General features: G+C 51.4%; 1 protein-coding gene across 1 annotated transcript in view; it reads left to right on the top strand.

Annotated features, from left to right (window-relative positions):
* Positions 1 to 23146, top strand: part of LOC146857207 (interferon alpha-inducible protein 27, mitochondrial-like) — a 69579-nt gene that overhangs the window by 3091 nt on the left and 43342 nt on the right. Inside the window, exon 2 of the mRNA XM_085647685.1 lies at positions 20913 to 21002. Coding sequence (XP_085503811.1) covers positions 20939 to 21002 — 64 coding nt within the window. The 5' untranslated portion in view covers positions 20913 to 20938. The remainder of the gene's footprint in view (positions 1 to 20912; positions 21003 to 23146) is intronic.

A 23146-nucleotide genomic window follows, 5' to 3' on the forward strand; every position in this document is an offset into this window, starting at 1 on the left:
AGTGAAGCTCCCAGTAAACGCTCAAACTGAAATTTGGTGAGGGGGGACCCGTCCGCGTGAATCAGAAAGGGACCAGGGAATTCTGGACGCAAAGCAAGGTATTCCCTAACCCAGTGAACTGGGCAATACCTATTGTCCCCCAGAGTCTGTAACACCACTGTCTTCCCCTTCCCCATTTGGTCTGTTTTAGATCTGCGGATACGTAGCTCTAGCACTGTGTCGAGGGACACATCCGCAATCCCCAGGGCGCAATTGGACAGGTCTTCCTTGGATTTGGCCACCAGCTCGCTGATCCTAAAAGCGCCAAAAAATGCCAGGCAGAAAGCTGTGGAAAACAAGCTGGCCTCAAAGGGTGAGAAGGTTACCAGGGGCAAAACATCTAAGAGGAGTTGGAGGTCTCTGTACTCAATGGGTGCCCTAGTGTCCGGTTGCCTGACCTCCTCCCTGGCCCAGCCCTTCAGGGCCGCCCTGATCTTGGATGATCCCGCGGGGTCGCCTCTACCATCCAGCTTTGCTTCGTGGCGCACCGCCGCCAGGTGACCGCTGACCCAAGAGTGTGATCTGCCGGTCTCCCTGGCCCATACCACAAAGGCCTCCACCTGATCTTCCGCCCCTAATGCGGATGCACCCAGCGCCTCTCTCACAGCTTGAAAAGTTGCTAGCTGCGAGAGGTATTTTCGCCGTGTCGCCGGCGCCAGGGACCTCTCCCCCATCTTCCTCAGTCTTTCTCCCACTGAAGCAAGCGCCAAAGGTGGTCCGGGAATGGTGTCATCTCCGCCCTCGCCCGCGGCCAGGCCTCCCGGAACCGGAGCCACTGAAAGCGAGAAAGAGCGTCAGCTGCCACATTCCGCACCCCCGCGATGTGCCGTGCCCTACACTCGACATTGCTGCGCAGGCCCTCCCTGACTAATTCCCTCAGTAAGCTAAGGACCAGCGGGCAAGAGGCAGTCAGGCCGTTGATGGCGTGGACAACCGCCATGTTGTCCGACCAGAAGACAACCTTCCTATTGCTCAGGGTCGCCCGCCAGAGGTGTAGTGCTACCACAATTGGGAAGAGCTCCAACACTGCCACATTCTGCGTCACCTTCTTCTTACGCCAAGCATTGGGCCATCGCATCGCGCACCATTCGTCCCCCAGAATCACACCAAAACCTTCCCTGCCAGACGCATCCGAAAACAAGCAGAGCTCCTGGCTGGCTATCCAAGGGGCCCTCCAAATCACCGTCCCGTTAAAGTCCCTCAGAAATTCAGCCCACATGGCAAGATCAGCCTTCAAACCTGCGGTCAATCTTACAAAGTGGTGCTTCCGGGTCACCTTAGCCGTGGCCCCTGCCAGTCTCCTTGAAAACACTCTGCCAGCCGGAATCACTCTCGCTGCAAAATTCAACTTGCCAATCAAACTCTGGACAGCCCCCAGGGTCGCTTTGTCCTTGCCCAGCAGCGCCTGGATGTCCTGTAACAAGCCCAGTACCTTCTCGGCGGGGAGCCTTGATTCGCCCTTTACCGTGTCCAGCTCCACTCCGAGGAAGGTCAGTACCTGCGCAGGGCCCTCGGTCTTACCTGGGGCAAGGGGAACACCCAGGAATTCTGCCAGCTCCTCGAACCGCCTCAGCCCCACTGCACACTCATTCGTCCCACTCGTGCCGAAAAATAGGAAGTCATCCAGGTAGTGGGTAACCTGCGTGATCCCGTGTAGTTCCCCCAAGGCCCACTGCAGGAACGAGCTGAAGGCTTCGAAGTAGGCGCAGGATACGGCACAGCCCATTGGCATGCAGCGATCATAAAAGAACTGCCCTGCCCACTTGAAGCCTAGCAGATGTTGACTAGCTGGATGAACCGGCAGCAAGCGGAACGCGGATTCAATGTCCGCCTTCGCCAGCCACGCCCCCTGTCCCACTCTCCTGACCATGTCAATAGCCATGTCCAGGGAACAGTACACTACAGAGCACAGACCCTCGTCCAGCCAGTGGTTCACCGAATTTCCTTCAGGATAGGACAAGTGGTGGATCAAACGGTATGCGCCAGGTTGCTTTTTCGGCACCACCCCAAGGGGGGACACTAGAAAGTTGTCCAGGGGCAGGCTGCTGAAAGGACCCGCTATCCTACCCGCTGACAACTCCTTCCCCACCTTTAGGTCCACCACCCCGGGCAGATCCCTAGCTGATTTAAGGTTCTTAGCGTCCCTGAACTCCATCGGCCCATTGTAGGGAATCCTGAAACCATCGATAAACCCCCCCGCCAGGAGCGGTCTGTCCCTGAGCAATGGATACCTCCTAATGAGTGGGAGGATGTGTCCCAGGATGATGGGTGAAGGACCTTTGACAGGGGCCATGGCGCTCTGTGGTGAGCATTGGAAAGCGGGGTGCATGCCTGGTGTGGTAGGACGGGGAGCTGGCGGTGAGGGGGTGGGCCCGGGTGAGATCTCAGATACGGGCGTCATTCCTGGGTGCTGCTGTGGGCTGTGGGGCGCTCTGGCTGGAGGAGCAGGAGGAAGCGGGGTGCTGCGCGCCGCACTTGCTGCAGTTGTGTGTGAACTTACATGACCTACCCCAGGTGCAAATGCCCCCATTGTAAAGGCGGCACGTCCCAGAATTGAATCTCCTGCCTTGCCGCTGGCCCCGTCCCCTGCCACCACGAAAAGGCTGCCTAAAGGAGCGCTTGGGGGAGTGGTCCTTCCTTTTGTCAACTGCCTCACCCTGCCCTGTGTATCCCTGGTCCTTCTTCTCCCTGGTGGGGCGGCACATGTGTTCTACCCAAAGCTGAATTTCTTTTTGGTCCCACCCCAAGTCTGGGCATATGGCCATTCTTTTCCTGAAATCTTGGTCATAGTAGAACCACCCTAACCCCCCCGAGAGCCTCGCCTCCTCTTGTATGGTGCTAGCGTACTGCATTAGGGCCTCACTCTGCTCGGGGAATTTCTGTACTATGACCGCTGCCAATATATTGAACGCAGATGTCCAGTTTTCGATGGTCTTGTCCGGCCACCGCTGGTACCTGACCCTCTCCTCCTCCTTGCGGCCCATCTTCCTCGTGTCCGCCCCAGCTGACCCATACATCAATAATGTTAGGATGTCCACATATTCCCTCCTCCAGATCCCCTCCTTCGCGGCCTGCGGCACCAGCCACGCCAGGGAGCAGCGGCCTGATGCCAGCGGTGCCTGCGTAACTAGGGGCTTCGGGACCTGGGTTACACTCTCCCCTCCGGACGCCGCCACAGCCGTGGGTGCAACAGGCGCAGGCTCCGCGGCAGCGGGGGTGGGAGGTATGGGAACCGCCTGTGCAGGCGGAGGGGGCGGTGCCGCAGCGACGACCGGGGGGGTGCTTGCAGCCATGTTTGTGGAAGGGCCGGCCTCCCCTTGTGTTAACAACCCCAACACTCCCCCTCGCTCACCAATGCTCCGTTCAGTGGCTGAGCCCTGGCCAGCCCAAACTTGTAGTACGGGCGCCTGGGCCGGTGGGGGGGCCGGTGCTGGTGGTGCGGCCAGCGCATCGAGGCGGCTCTGAAAGACAGCCATGAGGCCAAGCATCTGGTCCATGGCTTTACCCATCTGGGCCAAGTCAGTTAGTCCTGTGGCCGAATCGTGTAGCGGTGTTGGTGCGACCACAGGGGGGCCGGAGCGCGGTGCGGTCGCCTGCCGTTTCCTGGCCGGCTGGGCCTCCGGCATGTCTTTTGATGTGGGCTTGCGTACCCGGGTGGACCTCCAAGGCTCCGCCCCGGACGGGCCTGGGGCGCCCTCGGGGGGGGGGGGGGTCACGACAACGCCCAAATCCTCTGCCCTGCGACCCTCCAAAAAACCTTGGGCCCAAGCCGTGCCCTTCTCCCGGGCGAAAGCCATAAAGTCCGCCCAGACCCCTTCCTGAGGTGCGCTCGCCTGAGTCTCCTCGACCGACGTGTCCTGGGAGAACAGTGGACCCGGTGTCCCGATGTTCTCCATGGCGATGCTCCGACAGTACAGCTACGTGCGTCCTTTTAGCGCCTTTGCCTCGGTCCTAGCCCTACACGCGCGGGCGTTCCCTCACCGACCTGTAATTGGAAAAGGAACGGCGGTTAGTACAAATGGTAAGCATCCAGCGTAAACACAGCATGCGGCCGCTACCAGCCTCGGACGATGGAGAAGTAATGAACCTGAACCCCTTTCGTATGCACCAATGCGCCGGCTATACCCTGTCGGGCGCAACCCGCCGCCCAGCGGCCCACCTCTAGAAGACAATTCCGGCAAAGGAGGGTGGACCCGGGCCTAGCGCCTTGGCCTAACGCCCAAGAAACAACAGGGGGGGGGGGGGGGGGGGGGTCAAGGCAGATATATTACTATTAATGCCTGCAGTCTTTCCTGACTCATGCTACCCTAAAACAGTGATTTCATGTTTTGTGAAAGCTGGGAAGCGACAAACAGAGCAATTATCCCTACTGGAAACAGGGTACTAGATAATGTGCAGGCAGCCACCATGAAACTTGGTTCGCAACGATGAGGGATTGAGTTATTAGCACTGCATCTCTATTTCATGGTGCATGGCTTGAGCCGCTGAGTCATTCCGTATTTAACAATATGTAAAGTTAGAGTTGACTGATCGCCCTCGCAAGCATGCCGACAGTGTTCCTGGGACTCCTCGTGACAGTGCGCCCCTGGGCCAAAACCGTGAACCTCCATGCCATCGCATCCCCCGCGGCCCCCCCGCTGAGCCAGCCCGGTCCTCCATGGCGAACCTTGTGGACACGTAACCCGCCCCGAGCGCCCTCGATTCACACCGAGCCTCACGGGAAGTGGACGCAACCTCTGCGCTCGGATCCCGGTTCCTCTCACTAGAGGAGGCAGCGCAGCCAACGGACCACCTCGTAACCCGGGGGGGGGGGGGGGGGGAGGCCGCCCTCAACACTCAGAGCGCGCAACCGATTTGCCCAGGATCGCAGGATGCTAAGCGCCATTGCCGCGACTCGAACCTGGTCGCCAAGGTCGCGCCGATCGGGTGAGGGAGGCGGATCTCCAGGAAGGGGCGGAGGCTCCCGGCCGAAGCTCCTTTCCCCCGCTCCTTCCCGCCAAGGGCACGCACTCTCAAAGGTGCCCCGGGTACTCGCGCCCGATCCCGTCACCCCCCTACCCGCAGATGTGTCCCCGTCCCCCGCAGTACCGCCCCCGAAGCTCTTTTGAGCGAACTCCCTGCGCTTCGTCACCCTGGTGGAGCCACTAATCAACAACCAAAGCCCCCAGGTACGGGGGGGGGCGATGACGGGGCAGGGGGGGGGGGGGGGGAACCGACGCCTGGAAAGCACCGAGCAGTGCGCAACCCTGGAACGGTATTCGGCAGGGCCGCCTGAATAAAGTAGCACAATGCCTTTCTGACCCCGCGCGCTCAACAATCAATCCCCCCAGCGCGCAAAGCGACAACCTGCGATTCCCGCCAATATTTCCCCCACGATACAGCGATGCGGGGGGGGGGGGGGCAGCACTGTGCACGACGCAGCGATACCAGGGAATAGGACCCGGGGCCACCGGCATGCACCGCATGCGCTCTACCCAGAGCTACAGCCCCGCAGGACACACCCGACGGCGCCGGAGGCTCTTGTCTGGCCCCGGCGCGCACACTCGAAGCGATACCAGGGAATAGGACCCGGGGCCACCGGCATGCACCGCATGCGCTCTACCCAGAGCTACAGCCCCGCAGGACACACCCGACGGCACCGGAGGCTCTTGTCTGGCCCCGGCGCGCACACTCGCCATCTCCCGCACGACCGGTCCCCCCCACGGCCCTACCCTCGCTCTGCCCCCACAATCACGCCCTCGCACCCAAGCCATCCCCCAATCGCCCGCAGGGACACGGGCCACTGCTTGCGCCCCCCACACCCATGGCCATCCGGGCCACAGGGCCCCGTCCGCCTGGTCATGCCCAGGGACAGGGCCGGGGTGGGAGAGGTTAGCAAGACTCACCGGCGTAAGAGCTTCACGGAAGGCACGACGACGACAGGAGGAGGTGGGGGGGGCGAGGCCGATCCCGGCACCGACGAAACGAACGCGTGTTCGGGCTGAGAACGCGTGTCCAGGCTGGGTGCAGCGCGCAGGAGACAGAGGAGGAACTGGGCGAGGGAGCCCGCTAAGTAGGGAGTAGGCCGCGCCCCCCCCGCCCCCCGGTCCGCCTCCAGCTCCCCGCGATAGGGGGTTTCTTCCCGAGTGGGCGTAGGCCTCGCGCGCGAGGCAGCACGGGGGGGAAGGCTCCGACGGGCGGCCACTAGAATGCTGCCCTGCTGATGTCCCATTGCTTGGGACGCGGGCAGCGGCAATCCCTAGGCAAGTTGGTCAAGGAGGAACAGCCATACTGGTTTTACTTGACCTGTCAGCAGCCTTTGACACCATGGGGCATATTTACTAGAAAATGTTAGAGCACAGAGCTGCTCGAAATCTGGCAGTGTCGCTGTTAGACTTTGCGTTTTCAAGCATTTTGCTTTTTGGTCTCGTGCTTTTGACCTTGTTTTTGTTGGATTTAGGCCTCTGGGCACTTTACCACTGCTATTAAGTGCTAAAGTGCACATGCTCTCCATGTAAATTGGGTTTATGGATTGGTGTGTCCATGTTTGGCTTATTTGATTTAGTACTAAGTCCCTAGTACAGTGCCCTGTGTGTGCCCAAAGCCTGTACATCAAATGCTGCTAGGGGGCCTGCAGCACTGATTATCCCACCCACACAGGAAGTCTTTCAAAGGTGTCTCAGACCTGCCACTGCAGTGTCTGCGCCCTGTTTTTTCTGCCATGTCGACCTGGCAAGCACACCCACTTGAAAGCCCCAAACCTTCCCTTTTTAGGTCTCACCTAGCGACGCAGCGCATGTGTTGCTCGCCATGGCGAGACCTATAGTCGTCGGTTTTGCCAGCGAAGGGAGACAGGAGATGGCACGCCCCCGGACAGGCGATGTGCACGCGCACGAACATCTCCTGTCCCCGCTCGCGGCATTTGAGCAGAACGTGCGCCATGCGCGTTCACTCTCACGGCGACAACTTGTTATCGGGAGAAATGGCATGTAGGAAACTTTGAGAAATAAATTAAACTTTCTCTGAACAGACTGTAACAATAGGCTTCCGTTTCAACACGTTTCCTTGTAACGAGACGTCGCACCTTGGTCCCTTTAATGTTTGGACGAATTTGCCTACCTGTGCGCGCGGAGCCAGCCTCTCGCGCCAGTTAATCGACAAAGCTGCTACACCTGGGTAAACTACGATATTCTGATGCAGCCGCTACCGCCACAACAGTCGTTTTTATGTAGGAGTGTCTGGCGCTTTTCAGCGTGCGAGTTACAGCAACTTATTTCCAGGCGCACAGCCATCATTTTTTTTTCTTTAAAATAAAACCCTTGCCATTTTGCCGAATCGCATTAAGCCGCTACCCGTTGCTAAAAGCTTTTCGTTATTTGTTCTGGAAACTTTATTGGTCGTTTTTAATTCGGATTAACGACTGGCACTGGTTAGTAACTTCTGATCCGTTTGAGCTAGACACTTTTGTTGTAATTAATATCTGCAGATTATGCTGGAGATGATGCCTTATGGGACAAATGCGTAATCCATATTTATGCGGAAAACGCCGCAGAATCGAGCTGGCTCTATAGGTGCTTTCTAGTAACCTGGAATCTGCCCTGACTGTCCAGCACCTAACTTTACACTTTGTGATCCTCGTGGCTTACGGTTCCGCCTTGTCCAAACTGTCCCAGAAATTGGTTTAATCTTTCTCTCTCATTTGTTATCTCCCCCCTACCAGGATTAGTGCCAGTCATACCCTGCCCTTCACACAACCCTAGTGCAGCATGCCGCGGATTCGGACACCCTTCCACCCCTCCATAAGGTCGGAATCTCAGCTCCTGACAGAAGTCTGGTGTTGTTGTGTTAATGCACGGGTGGAGTCATGTGTTGTTGGTCTACGCCCAGCCTCTCGCCGAGGAATGGACACACAGCTCTCTAATAACAGCTGCTGGGAGTCTTGGGCAGCAAAAACTACAGCTGGGTATTCCCACAGACAGAGTGAAACGTCCCGGAAGTTAACATCAGTTATTTAAACTAAAAAGCCTCCATATTTCAGTTGTGTCCGTACTATTACGGCTGGCGCCTTGGTTACTTTTAATCAATATGCGACAGTTTCGGTAAGGTACTGTGACACTTTTGTTTAGTGTGCTTGTCGATAAAAGTATTCCCCCATGGACATAGTGCAGTCGTTTGGTTGGTAGCACTTCATTATTTCAACACACCTGGGCGTGCCTGTCCTCTAGTATATTTTTTCCAAGACAGCTCCACACTGCCCTTGATTTAATCCCATGGCAACACCTTTCTTTAAGTGCTTGGGCTGGAGGGCTTTCTTTGCGTGTGTGTGGGGAGGGGGAGGGCAGGAGGACATTATTGCCCAGCGTGTGCTTCATGTTTACTCTGGTCTGTTTTACTGCGGGTTGCCTTGATCTGCGTGGACACGCTTAGGGCACGCTCGCCACACACCTGGCTTTAGGGTTGGGGCGGTGCTGCCAGACACTCCTGGCTCCTCTGAGTTGCACATCTTTCACTTGACACAGGATGATTAGTTGCACACCTCCTTGTCCCCACATCCGCCAATCTGACTATTCATTAATTTGTCCCTTAGTGTACTACATTCTCCAACCACCTCTCTCTGCAACCAGCTGTCTGCTTCCCTCCTTTGTTCTCTTTCTCTCTAGCATCTGCCGCTTTGTGAACAAATGTCTACCCTCTTATGTAATCTAATCTGTCCATCCATCCATACATTCATCCATCAATCTATCTTGTTCAGTAGCATCATTCATACATATGCTCCTCGTAGACCATCTATCCATCCATCCATACAGTTCAGTAGCATCATTCATACATACACTCTTCATACACCATCCATCCATCCATTGTCCAGTAGCATCATTCATACATACACTCTTCATACACCATCCATCCATCCATTATTCAGTAGCATCATTCATACATACACTCTTCATAGCCCGTCAGTCTGTCCATCCATCGAGTCCATCCATCCTGTTCAATAGCATCACATAGTCAGGACTGATGTTGAGTGGCCACAGGGACATGGCTATAGGTTGAGGAAAGACTTTATTGTGTGGTTGATGAATGGGTAGAAATACATTCTTTATTTGGCCACAGTGCAGGTTCACAAACAAGCATTTGCAATGCAATAGGTCTCGCATTTACATGAGTTTAAGCTATTGGCATTGTAAATGACAATGCATTTTATTTATGCTTCAAAAACGTAAACATAAATAAAAGGCATTGTCATTTACAATGCCAATAGCTCAAACTCGTGTAAATGCGAGACCTGTTGCATTGCAAATGCATGTTTTTACATGTAAGACAGCCCTCGGGTAGGCCCAAGGTACCCCCATGGGCAGTGTGCAGTGTATGTGAAAGATGTGTTTTACATGCCCTGATAGTAAAAGACTGTGTATTTTTTTGTTCACTATTGCAAGGCTATGTGTCCCATAGGCTGACATGGGAGTTGCTTAGTAACATCTTACAAGCCTAACTTTCCATTGGGACAATATTGTGAAATGGAGTTCAGGCTTCCTGAACTCAGTATTTAAAAATACATCCTTTAGTACAGATGATTTTGACATTGTGTGTTTGAAAATACCACTTTTAGAAAGTGGGTATTTTCTTGTCTAACCATCTATGTGCCTCTGCCTGTTGTGTATTCACTGTCTGGGTTTTAGACTGACAGGGGCTGGTTTGTGCATTCACACTAGACAGACACCAGGGGGGTGGGGGGAGAGGGTTGACGTGTGTCATGCCATTTGTGGGTGACTCAGAACTAGGCTGAATACACCTGGCTGCATTTAAGAGTAGTGGGAGGAGTTGTTGCTTGCACCTGAATGGACTGTGTCTGTCTTCCACAATGCTGTCTCCACCCTCTGGAGTGAGCCTGCCCTGAGCTTGGCAGAACTGGATTATGTATGCCAGTGAAACTTTGCTTGTGCCAACTTCAAAGGGGAATGCGGTATAACTATTGGGGTCCTGATCCCAGAACTTTACATTACTGGACTAAGAAACCTGCCAGGAAGAAGGGATGGAAGAGCTGTGAGGAGAGACTACAACTTTGCTGTGTGCTCTGCTGGGTTGGCCTGCAGTTGCTGCTTCTGTCTTGGGCACGGAACGGACTGGACTGTTCTTTCTGCATTCTAAGTATCTCCAAGGGCTTGATGTAGAACTTGCCTCCTTTTGGGACTCTCAAGAAAATCAAAGACTTCAACATTTTCTGAGTACCGGCTTCTGGAACTGGATGTTTCAGCTGCTACAGAGGAAAAAGGTAACCTGATGCTGTCAACGACGCTGCTCCCGGCTCCATCACCTGAAGGCACCGAAGAGGGCACTACCGCATTTTGCACCGCAACCCTAGTCTCCCCAACGAGGCTATCCAATGCCAGCACCGAGCCACTGCCTGCACCGTGACCTGTGGGCACCATGCTCCGCCTCGCTTCACACCGCCGCCCTTGTATCCCTGACGACGATGCAATGCCATCGCCCTCACCAGCGCTGCTGCCTGCACCGTGACCTGTGGACACCGCTCGTGAAGAACACGGAGCACCATCCCGCTTTGCATCGCAGGCCTGGTTTCACCGATACTGCCGCTCCAAGCTGACATTGAAGCAGCTGCCTGCACCGTGGTTTGGGGGCACCGCCCGTAGGTTACTCGACGCACCGCCCCGTCCCACACTGCAGCCTTGGCCCACCGATGTCAGCATCATCGACTCCAGATCGTCAACCGACGCCGCTGCCTGCACCACGACCTGTGGGCCCTGGCACACTGCATTGCTCCGTCTCACACCAAATCCTTGGATCTACCGACGACAACGCTTCACCAATGATGCCACCGCCGCTTGCACCGTGACCTGTCAGCACCATAACGAACACCGCCCACTTCATACCCGACCATTACTGAGCCACGACCTGCACCGCAACCTGATAGCACCAGACGTCGCACCGCTCCCCTTCACACTGCAGCCCCGATGCCAGTGCTCCTGACTTCAAACTCACAGAGTTCGACTTGCAACAGGTGTGACTTCAAGGGCCTAACGACTCCTGCACCGACTTCCAGAATCGACTCCGCACCTACGGAGCTCATTGCAAGGACCGACGCCCTGCATCTCCAAAGGTACTGTTCTACGGGTCTCCCGGACACCGACGCTGGCCCGCGCCTCAGCGGTTGTCCAGAACTGTTGGATTTGTTGTTCATGACACCGTGATAGCCCCGGACAGAGCTATCGACTTCAAGGAACTGTATTTAAAGTCTATTTTTGCTTTATTGGAATGGTGGATTACTGTATGGGGGATTTTTTATCGTTTTGGCCTGGTTTTACACAGATAAATATTGGATATTTCTCTAAAACTAGTGTGGTGTAATTTTGTAGTGTTTTCACTGTATTACTGTTTGTTATGTGCAACTACCTTACACATTGCCTCTGAGATGAGTCTGACTGCTCAGGCCAAGCTACCAAGGGGGTGAGCAGGGGTTATTTTAAACATGTAAACCCCTTATCCTAACTTGAGTGGTGGATTCTGCCTGGCTTAAGTGCATACCATAGCCAGCCAGAAAACTAATTTCTAACAGTTGCTCTCCAACGTTCTCAAAACGCAGGGAGGAGCCGTATTTACTACAATGCGGCACGCCCCTTTGTTTTCGTTGGCTCTAAATTTAGCTGCCTAGTGCCTATGCAGACACCCTTGCAATCTAGTGCAAGGAGGCCTGCGTTGCAGGGATTTATTATGTGCAAGAAGGTGGCCCTTCCTGCATATGAAAAATAATTAATATTTTTTTGCTTTTTCTATGTGCGCTGTAGAATGCAGCACACATAGAAATAGCAAAAACGAGGAGAAATAAAAGCATTTCTCCTCGAGTGCCATTCTAACGCCTGCTCTTGCATGGCGTTAGTTTTTGACGCTGCCACAGATTTACACCTCCTTGTAAATCTGCTGCAGCGTCAAAAAGCAATGGGCGTTCCGGTGGAACGCCCGCAGCAACACCCATTGCACGCCCCTTTCACGCAGATACCTGTGCGAAAGGGTAGCATATTTACAAAGCGGCATTAAGCTACAAAAAGTAGCATAATGCCACTTGGTAAAGATGGAGCAGGGCATTGCGTGACAGGAGTGTCATTAAAAGTGGCGTTCCTGTGGTGCAATGCCCTTGTAAATATGACCCCATATCTCCATCCTAGTTGGTGCAAAGACTGCGACAAGTCAGGCTGAAGAATGTGGCCGTTGGACTGCTGGAGTCTTTCCTGTGCAACTATTACTGTCAGTTGTGGCGATTTTAGAGCGGCCCCTTTTCAGCTTCCATGTGGTTTTCCTAAAGGGTCGTTCCTAAGCCCTACCCTGTTTAACCTGTACGTTGCCACTGTGGCACAAATGATAATGTCTTTTGAAATCCAGGTGTCATCCTATGCAGATGGCACACAGATCATTATTTCCATAACGCATGACTGGGAAGAGGTAGCGGACAGGTTCAGGGTATGTATGCAGGAAAACAGTAGCTGGATGAGGGACAACTGGTTACAAATTAACGGGAAAAAAATGAGATTATGGCGTTTGGAGCAGAGAGCTTCATCTGGACATACTGTTGGTGGCCCGGTAACTGTGCTACCAGTCACATTCCTGTGACGATGGCCAAATGCCTTGGGGTTTGGTCCAATAACACCTTGACCTTTGATTCTCAGGTGAATTGAACGGTGAGCTCTTGCTTTTGAATGAAGAGCCTACCTTTGCTTCCGATGGACCTTAGGGCATCAGTGGTCATTGCACTCATCACCTCATTTTTAGGCTACTGCAATGCCCTACACTTAAACATCAATCAATTCTCTTTAACCCCTTCTGTGCCCGCCCCTTTCCCCGCCCTGTGCCGGCCGTTGAATTAGCGGGCGGGGTCTATGACGAGCTGGACTCGTCATGGGCACAGCGCCACCGCGGCCCATGACGAGTCCAGCTCGTCATGGGCACTGAAGGGGTTAAATATGCTCCAAGTCATCCAGAATGCAGCATCTCGCCTGGTCCTGGGAGGACCCAAACATGCCTGGGTCAGAGAAGGATTGAGATTTCTGCTTAGGCTGCCAATAAAGAAACAAGTGGCGTTTGAAGCTTAACCCTTCATTATATGGTTTTGAATTATTTGAAGACCACCCTAAATTGGTATGTTCCAAGGAGATCGTTGAGATCTGCGAAAACAGTACAAAGTCATTAGTCTAAAAAATAAAGATATTTTGCAAAATAAAATAAGCAATCATGGTTTAAAATTACATGACACGCAGAATAAGAAAGGCTTCCGCCAGTACAAGATAAGCTGCCACACAATATGCAAAACGTTTGTTTTAAGTGTTTACAGTGCGTTCAGCAGTTATATATTTAGTGCTATGCAGTTAGATTGTTACTAGTGCAAGCCTGTTTTTGTAGGTTTCCGTGAAATAGACACATTCCAGGACTGATAACACTTCTATAGCAACTCCCACAAAATAATTTTTTATTGAGGCCAATAAGCTTAAAAAATATGACTCTGTCAATTAAAGGTGACACTGACTCCTATGTAACCTTTTTTACCTTTGCTGATTAAAAGTTAGCAGGCACCATGGAGAGAGACTTGTTTCTTCTTCAGCTGTTCGCCCCCCCTCCTCCCCACGGTTCTCAGTGCAGGGGACCCCCTCCTTGCCTTTTAACCTGAGGCAACTCAAGGTCGCAGTACCAGCCCCGTTAAAATGATGAGTTTCTTACTTAGATTTGGAAAGTCTGTGTGTAAAAATGGGGAGTTACCGGGGGAATTGGACAAGGAATTACAGATGTTCCTGGTAGTTCCTGGCTTCTTAGGCCTTCATTATGAGTGGCTTATTACACCGCCCATTATTTGCCCGTCTAAATTATCACTACTAGGGATCCTGGTAACTTCAGGGGCTGGAAAAAACAGGGATTGGACGTTTTTGGGGGCATGACATGTGGAAATCTGCTTTTCCGGGCCCATTTTTGTGTGTTTTCCAACAGAAAGCTGCTGGAAATTTCACCTGAAAACTAGGAACTTGCATTCTGATGGGCTGGTAATCAAATGTCACAGATTTACCAGGACAGTCAGAATTTTTCAAGGTCTTTCCCAAGGACATTATGTTGTAATCAATAAACTATGGTTCGTGTCCAAGTCGTATGGATTAAAGATGACGGTTTATTAAGCTTGTTCCAAGTTAGAGGTAACGCCCCACCAGGAGAGCAGCATCCTTGCTCCTCAGCCCCTTCCTTCTACTTAATTACCCCCCTCCAATACTAGGGGTATTGGAGGGGGGTAATTAAAAAAACAAATGAACCTTCACATACCGGGTCCCGTACCGCCTCAGCTCCTGGCCGGGTCCCGTGTTTTCCCAACAGGAAGCAGCCACAGGCAGCCTCCCTCCCCTAAGTCAATCACAACGCTGCAATGGCAGCGTTGTGATTGGTGGGGACAGCACCCAGCCGGGAACCTATGGGAAGGCCATTTACTCTACGTAGGCTTCATGCTGCCTACATAGAGAAAAGGCAGAGTGCGGTGCTGGCCAAACAGTCACGGCCCACAGCATTGGGCAAGCCACTCTGCCTGACCCGTCCACCCCCAACCAGGCATACCCTTCTGCTCACTCCTCAACCGACCCACACACCCCCACCCCCAACCAGGCATAACCTTCTGCTTTCTCCCAGTGCGAGAAGCAGAAACATAAAATGGTATTTGAAATACCATTTTATGTTTCTGCTTCTCGCACTGCGAGAAAGCAGTGGGGTGACGCTCCTCCGCCCTAATGGAGGAGCCGCCTCTGTGTAGATTGCTTTAATCCCTCCCTAGCTGTGCTGCCTCGTCACATTCAGGCAGCACAGCAGAATTTAAAGAGGGGAGATACGAGTCTGAAGAGACCCTTAGCCAAGGCCCACAATCATCAACATGTGTTTTGGCCTCAACATAGCATAGAGAATAAGAAATGGATAATTTGCTTAAACATTGATTATTAGTGAGTTAGTCTCAGGGTTGAGGTTTGCACAATTCTAATAACCATATTAAGTATAAAGAGGCGTCCAGGAATATTATCTTTTTGGTTTGGAATGCAGAGAATGCAAATATTTCTCATTACAGATCAATATGCATCTCGGCCACCTTCTTCTTTGCCATAAAGAAACACCTCAAAACACATCCAGTCCTTGTCTTATCCTTTGCTTTCTGGTGTTTGTAGTTGTGGTTTTACCATTATAAATGCAGTACCACAAGTCTCAGAATGCAAAGAAAGCCAGAGTGAATCAGCTACGGATTTGCCGCATGGGGCAGCTTGGGAGATCTGTCTTCTCTTCATTGGGCTTGTCAAAGTCTTCTGAAATATAACAAAGTGTACAACTTCTCAAGTAATGCTCTTTTTTGTCTTTCTTAGATTTAATCTAGTTAGATTTGGGGGTCTCTAGTTGGCATAGGTAGGTACCTGTGACAAATAGGGACCCTTGCGTCTAGTCAGGGTAAGGGGCTACACTCCTAAAATAACCCCTGCTCACCCCCTTGGTAGTTTGGCACGAGCAGGCAGGCTTATCTCAGAGGCAGTGTGTAAAGCATTTGTGAACACATACAGTAATACAGTGACAACACTACAAATGGACACCACACAGGTTGTATTATAAAAATACATATTTTTATATAGACTTAACACAAGACCAAACAACAAAAGTCCACAATACTGTACTCAAAAATAGTCTCTCAAATGTTATAAAATAGCTCAGTTCTCTCAAATTGTAAATGCAACACTTTACTCTCAATGTACCTTAGATGCGTAGCGCAAAGAAAACAAAAGGGTTGCAGGGAAGGTGATGTGTCGGTTCCTTATACGCATGGGAGTGGATGTGTCGGTTCCTTACTGTGTGGGGAGTTGATGCGTCAGTTTCTTACTGCTCTCCGGTGCGATGCGACACATTGGCACCTTGATGCGATACTCTTCTCCGGTGCGATGCGACAAAATGGCGTCTTGGTTGCGATGCGACAACGTTGGTGTGATGCGACACGCCCGACGGCCGTGCGGCGTCTCGATGATCTTTGGATGCGCGACAGGCCCTGCGACGCGCTTCTCCGGTGATGTGATGATGACCTCTGTGGCATCGTCCCGCTTCTCCGGCGATGTGCCGCGCTTCGGTGATGCGATGATGACAGCGGCAGCGGCGGCTCGCTTCCTCGACGATGCGAAGATAGCGGCTGCGGCAGCAACATGCTTCTCGTTGTTGCGTCACGCTTCCAGCTCCCAGCGACACGCAGTCTCTCAGAAGACCCAGCACAACAGTAGGCACTTCAATTCCCAGCAAGGGAATTCAGGGGGGAGCTGGTTGGTGAAGTCTTGTATCCCTGAGACTTCAGGCAGGAGGCAAGCTCTAGTTCAAGCCCTTGGAGATTCTTCTTCAAGTTGATAGAAAGCACACTCAGTCCTTTTCTCCTCTCTTTGGCAATGAAGCAACCACTGCAGGCCATCCCCCGAACACACAGCACAGGGGTAGTCTCCTCCTTCAGCTTCCTGGTTCTTCTCCTCAGCAAAGGTTTGTCTTGGTTCCCAGAAGTGATCTAAAGTTCTTGGGTCTGGGTCCCAATATTTATACTCCTTTTCTCTTTGTTCTCTGAAGGCAGAGAGGCCTTTGCCTAGTCCAAACCAGTTCTGGTCAGTCCTGGAGCACTTTGTTGACATGTCTCCTACTGTCCTTTCACAGTGCATGGCAGGGACATCAGACACACCACAGGAGGTGGAGCCAGCATTGTGGAGTGAAGTCCCAGCCCTATTCAGGTCCCAGGTGCAACCCCTGACACCCATCTAGATGCAGATCTCTCTATTCAGCCTTGTGCTGACTCACCCTGTCTCCTGGAATCCCTCAGCCCCTGTCACTCAAACTCCAGACAAGGAATACACAGCCTAGCAGAGGCAGGTTTGGATGGTTAGACAAGAAAATGCCTACTTTCTAAAAGTGTTACAACAAACAATTGATGGATGGAATGCTGACAATGCAGACATTCTCCCCCAGTCAAGAGATCTGGGTTAAATCCATCGTTCTTTTGCCCACTACACCACCCCAGTTTAGACATGGCCATATGCAAATCAGTCTTGACCCTGTGCCTCATGGGAACAGTCCAGCCCGAACTGCCAAGCCATGTCTTCCCTAGACCGGAATCAAGCATCCTAGGACCGGTTTCTGGCTATCAGCCGTCATCAGCCAGGATAGCTTGACTCCAGTGGCGTAGTGAGCACGGGTCCCACGTCTGGGAATACCCATCCCACTTAGGACGAAAAGCGTTACATCAAACAATTGATGGACGGAATGCTGACAATGCAGACATTCTCCCCCAGTCAAGAGATCTGGGTTAAATCCATCGTTCTTTTGCCCACTACACCACCCCAGTTTAGACATGGCCATATGCAAATCAGTCTTGACCCTGTGCCTCATGGGAACAGTCCAGCCCGAACTGCCAAGCCATGTCTTCCCTGGACCGGAATCAAGCATCCTAGGACCGGTTTCTGGCTATCAGCTGTCATCAGCCAGGATAGCTTGACTCCAGTGGCGTAGTGAGCACGGGTCCCACGTCTGGGAATACCCATCCCACTTAGGGCGAAAAGCGTTCCAACAAACAATTGATGGACGGAATGCTGACAATGCAGACATTCTCCCCCAGTCAAGAGATCTGGGTTAAATCCATCGTTCTTTTGCCCACTACACCACCCAAGTTTAGACATGGCCATATGCAAATCAGTCTTGACCCTGTGCCTCATGGGAACAGTCCAACCCGAACTGCCAAGCCATGTCTTCCCTTGAACGGAATCAAGCATCCTAGGACCGGTTTCTGGCTATCAGCCGTCATCAGCCAGGATAGCTTGACTAGAGTGGCGTAGTGAGCACGGGTCCCACGTCTGGGAATACCCATCCCACTTAGGGCGAAAAGCGTTACAACAAACAATTGATGGACGGAATGCTGACAATGCAGACATTCTCCCCCAGTCAAGAGATCTGGGTTAAATCCATCGTTCTTTTGCCCACTACACCACCCCAGTTTAGACATGGCCATATGCAAATCAGTCTTGACCCTGTGCCTCATGGGAACAGTCCAGCCCGAACTGCCAAGCCATGTCTTCCCTGGACTGGAATCAAGCATCCTAGGACCGGTTTCTGGCTATCAGCCGTCATCAGCCAGGATAGCTTGACTCCAGTGGCGTAGTGAGCACGGGTCCCACGTCTGGGAATACCCATCCCACTTAGGGCGAAAAGCGTTACAACAAACAATTGATGGAGGGAATGCTGACAATGCAGACATTCTCCCCCAGTCAAGAGATCTGGGTTAAATCCATCGTTCTTTTGCCCACTACACCACCCCAGTTTAGACATGGCCATATGCAAATCAGTCTTGACCCTGTGCCTCATGGGAACAGTCCAGCCCGAACTGCCAAGCCAAGAACGATGGATTTAACCCAGATCTCTTGACTGGGGGAAAATGTCTGCATTGTCAGCATTCCGTCCATCATTTGTTTGTTGTTTGTTGTAACTACTTTCTAAAAGTGGCATTTTCAAACACAGAGGGGCCGATTCCGATCCGGGTCGGAAAGCACTCCGACTGAGCCGGTTCCGGCGTGTTTTCGAACCGAGCCGGAGTCCTGCAGTCCGACCGAGCGAGTATGATGCGGCCGTATGCTGCCGGACTCGGTTCGGTCGGACTCCCATAGAAGTCAATGGGAGCCGGTCGTACGACGCTTGCATGGGCTCCCATTGACTGAATGGGTACTTCTCCCGCAAGGGCGCCCCCTACAGTGGGTACGCATCGGTGCCATCCGTACCGTACATGCCTGTGTTGGGGGGACCCTTGGGTCTCCCCCTGTGTCCGAGTCGTAGGGCTGCGGGTGACAGGGGGTCTGACGCGGACCCCCAAAGGTAACCACCCGGACGATTTGCGAGCTGGACACTCCGGCTCGCACAGGCTGTCCGACGCGTGCATCGTACTGGCTCGGTCGTGAATCGCATCCATTGCACGCCACGGTTAGCTTACGACCGAGACGTACGGAGCGGTTCGGACCCGGAAATGACTCGGTCGGTGAATTTCATGTAGCTCTCATTATACTTGCTCGCTCGTACAGCTGTACGAGTCGGGCGGGAAACACGCATACGGCTTGTAGTTTTTCCGTCCGGATCGCTTTCGGTGCACTTCCGACCCAGATCGGAATCGGAATCGGCCCCAGAATGTTAAAACCAACTTCACTAAAAGATGTATTTTATCATTCTGAGTTCAGGCATACTAAACTTGAATTTCTACCATGTTCCCTGAGTCAGTTAGGATTATAAAATGTAATAATCAAACTGCCCATTCTGGCCTATGGAGAACAGGTAGCCTTGCAATAGTGAAAAACGAAAATGGCTGTAATTCACTATCAGGACATGCCACACACATCAGGGCATGTCCTACCTTTTACCTACAATGCACCCTGCCCTTGGGCCTACCATAGGGGTGACTAATATGTATAAAAGGGAAGGTTTAGGGACTGGCAAGTGGGTGCACTTGCCCAGTCTATGGCAGACCTGAGACACACTTTACAAGCTGCTCCGGTGGGTGGCATAATCAGTGCTGCAAGCCCACTAGCAGCATTGGTTACAAGCCCTGGGCACACACAGTGCACTGTACTAGAGTCTGACAAGTAAACCAATCAAGCCAATCATGGAGTCACTAATTCATACATCAATTTACCATAGGGAGCACTTGCACTGTGGCACTGAAAAGCAGTGGCACAGTGCCCAAAGCATCTATAACCAGCAAAAACACATGCGGCAACAGCAAAAAATGGAAGGGAGACCCACGCCAATGGTACCAGGTCTAACAAATTTGTTTTATAGGTCTGGTGTATGCCTCCTTGTATGATTATGGATGTTGTCATTTAAGTTCTTCTGCATTAATGGGCAGTGCTAACATTTAGCCGTATATAGGTTGGATTTGAAAATCTTGTCATCTGTGTATGTAAAACCCCAGATCCCAAGAGGAGGGTCAGGTCAAATGTTCTAACCTGAGGAGTCACTATAAAACGCTAGAATCAGAGTGAGATTATACTGTGGGAAATTTCTTTAACTTTTTGGGAATCTAAAACTGCATAACATCTTTTAGCACCCATATCTCTTAACACACAGCTCTCACAAAGCTGACAAGAGTTGGGTTTTGTAACAGCTGCATGGAACATATGATTCTACCTCCTTGAGGAAGTACTGTAAAGGCTAGTGTTCGTAGCTTGGTGTTCTGATGGCCTCAAGGATACGTTTTGCCTGAAAGCCATTCTGTACTATTTTCTAACCATGAGTAAAAGGCTAAAGTTAGCTGCTCCTTAAAGATGGGGCTAAAGGAGGCAGATTTCTGTTGCAGAGCGAAGCAACTCACGAGTTACCTTTTCATTGTACAGGGGATAAATGGGGTGATAGTCTGTACTTTTGCTGTAGGAGAGAGATGGGAAGGAGCAGTTCTATGACACTATATCATGTTGTTGACATCCACTCTGCATCTATTAACACTACACTTGCCTTGCAATATAGTAGTTAGTCAATATCATGGTTTTGTCACGTGACATATTGTATGTGATACAGCATGAGAGCACAGAATGACCAGTTCTCCTTTGAGTGTTTGATTCCCCCCCCTCAAGTACCCTAGTCACATTCGCTGCTTCTCCATCGCTCGCCTAGAGAGGAGCTGCCCCAGGGTACGAGAGGGTGAAGGAGCACAGGCATTGTGCATCCAGGGTGCCGGAAGCCCTCCCAAGTCTATTGTTCCTCAGGAAAACGCTGCCTTGTTCCTTTGTAGGGCTTTGTATAGGACACTGTGGTCAGACGGCAGATTGCAAGGCTCTGTTGAGTTCATCTGGAGATAGATCCTGAGGGCTCTTCCTTTTTCTGAACAGGTTGTGGAGCGCGGCCAGCACTCGCCATGTGGAACCAGTGGAAGACAATTGTGATGCTGCTTCTCGTCTCTTCCAGCTCCCTGGTGGTCGGTAGGTGCCACTCACACACTTGCATAATTGGTCCAATTGTTAGTGGGCGAGATCAGTTTTACTGCAGTTAATTCTGAACATCCCCTTTTCCCCAAAGCATATTTGCTGGTGTATTACATGTATCTCATTTGTCATTCAGGTCTAGAGTGGATATGTTGAAAATGGTTTGATAAATATTTTGAAAACTATTTGACAGAGAGAAATAACAAAACGATGTCAGATAACTACACATTAACTTGCAAATATTTTGCCCTAAAATGTTCTTGAATAGATTGTTATTTTAACTGCAGGCCTTGATCATTTGGAGGAAAAATCTTGTTGTTGTGTCTATGCCACTTCTAAAGACCCTTGATATCTCTGGGATCCTCTTTCCCCTGTATGCTGATGGTACGCAGGTCTGCCTGTAAGTCTCATCCCAAGACGACATTACGCCTTGTCCAACACCTTGCCAAGAATTCAAACATGGATGCCAACTTATATTTACAGTATAACACATCATGTCGCAAGGAGTTACAGATACGTCAGTATTTCTGACGAATCTGTAGGCGCAAAAATTACGCATTGCTAGAGTGTGTCACAAAAGTGACGCAACTCCAGCAATGGGTCATTACACACGGGCACGTCCCTTGTTAAATGTGCCTGCGTCTATCTTATGCCTGCCATGAAGCAGGCATAAGATATTGACGCATTTGCATCCTAGAAGTGGTGCAGTGAAATCTTATAGATTTCACTGCGTCACTTCTATGACCCTTTCTTACGATGGAACGCCCCCCTACATACATTATACCTGGCGCAGGTATAATGTGGCGCAGGGGTTTACAAAGTGACGCATCTACCTAGATGCGCCACTTTATAAATATGGAGCAGCAAGGCACATTTTTTACACCACTGATGCATCACAAAAAGTGACGCACTGGTGGCGTAAAAGTGACGCAAGGCCTTATAAAAAAGGTCCCAAGTGTCTTGGCTTTATCCTCAACAATCAGCTCAATCTACAGTCAAATCACGGCCATGGCCAAGAGCGCCGGGTTCCACCTAAGGCTGTTCTGAGGGATCAGGCAGTTTGTTCCAGAACATAACTTAAAATATGCTGTTCAAACATTGGTTCTCTACAGACTAGACAGTGGGAAATCACTCCTTTCATGCGCTCCAAAGCGCACACTACTCCGTTCTGAAAATTCTACATTCTGCGGCCTGCTTTTTTCTGGTCACAAGAATTTTGGCCACATCACACCTATCCTGCTGTCCTTCCAATGGCTTCCTATCGAGCCGAGAGCTCAAATTCGAAGCTGCCCGCACCACACACAAGGACCTTAATTTCTCTTCACCATTTATTAGCTGGAAATGTTTTAATTTCAGGCGTAAAACGGGGTTGAAGAAAAGCACCATATCTCCCCTTCGACCTTCCCACTTAAACCTTCCTACTTTAAAATGAGAACAATACATGAAGCAGCCGTTCTTGGGAAGCACCACACGAATCTGGAACTCCCTTCCTCCAACCCTCTGTATGACCACATGCTGTCCTACCTTTAAAAAGGAACTTAAGACTCTTCTCTTTGAGAGGCACTTGGGATAATTCTGTGATGTCCCACACTCTTGAATACCTGTTCTTTCACTTTTCCTGTGCTGTGTCTCAAATATATTCTTGCGAAGATTGTTGATAACTGTACACTGTTGAATTAGCGCCATGATGCCACTGGGCCAAATCCACACTATATAAAATGACAAACCTTAATAAATAAACATGCAAGTTTAGCTGCGGCATGCGGTCTAGCTCTGGAATGTAAATTTGCATGTGCTCAGCAATGTGGGCCACGCGGAACAGCAGGCGAACATGTGCAGTGCCGTGTAGTTTTGAGGTACTGGGCGCTGTGCTGTAGAGTCAGCCTAGATCCCCCCCAGCTGAGATGAGGGACAGTGGACACTACTTCCGGTTCGAGGAGACTGTACAGGAAGTGGGAGGAGCAGAAGGGCATTCCACTGAACAGTGGTGTGGAAGCAGCATGGTGTGAGATTACTATACCCAGAAATAGAGGAGCAAATTACCAAAGAGAATTCTGCTTATAATTATAAATAGTAGATTGTGCTGTACCTGTGTTCGCAGGCCTTTCAAACTCAGCAAAAAACTAGCCATGGCGTGTGGT

Source organism: Triturus cristatus, chromosome 3_2 (genome assembly GCF_964204655.1).
Source record: "Triturus cristatus chromosome 3_2, aTriCri1.1, whole genome shotgun sequence".
NCBI classification, from domain to species: Eukaryota; Metazoa; Chordata; class Amphibia; order Caudata; family Salamandridae; genus Triturus; species Triturus cristatus.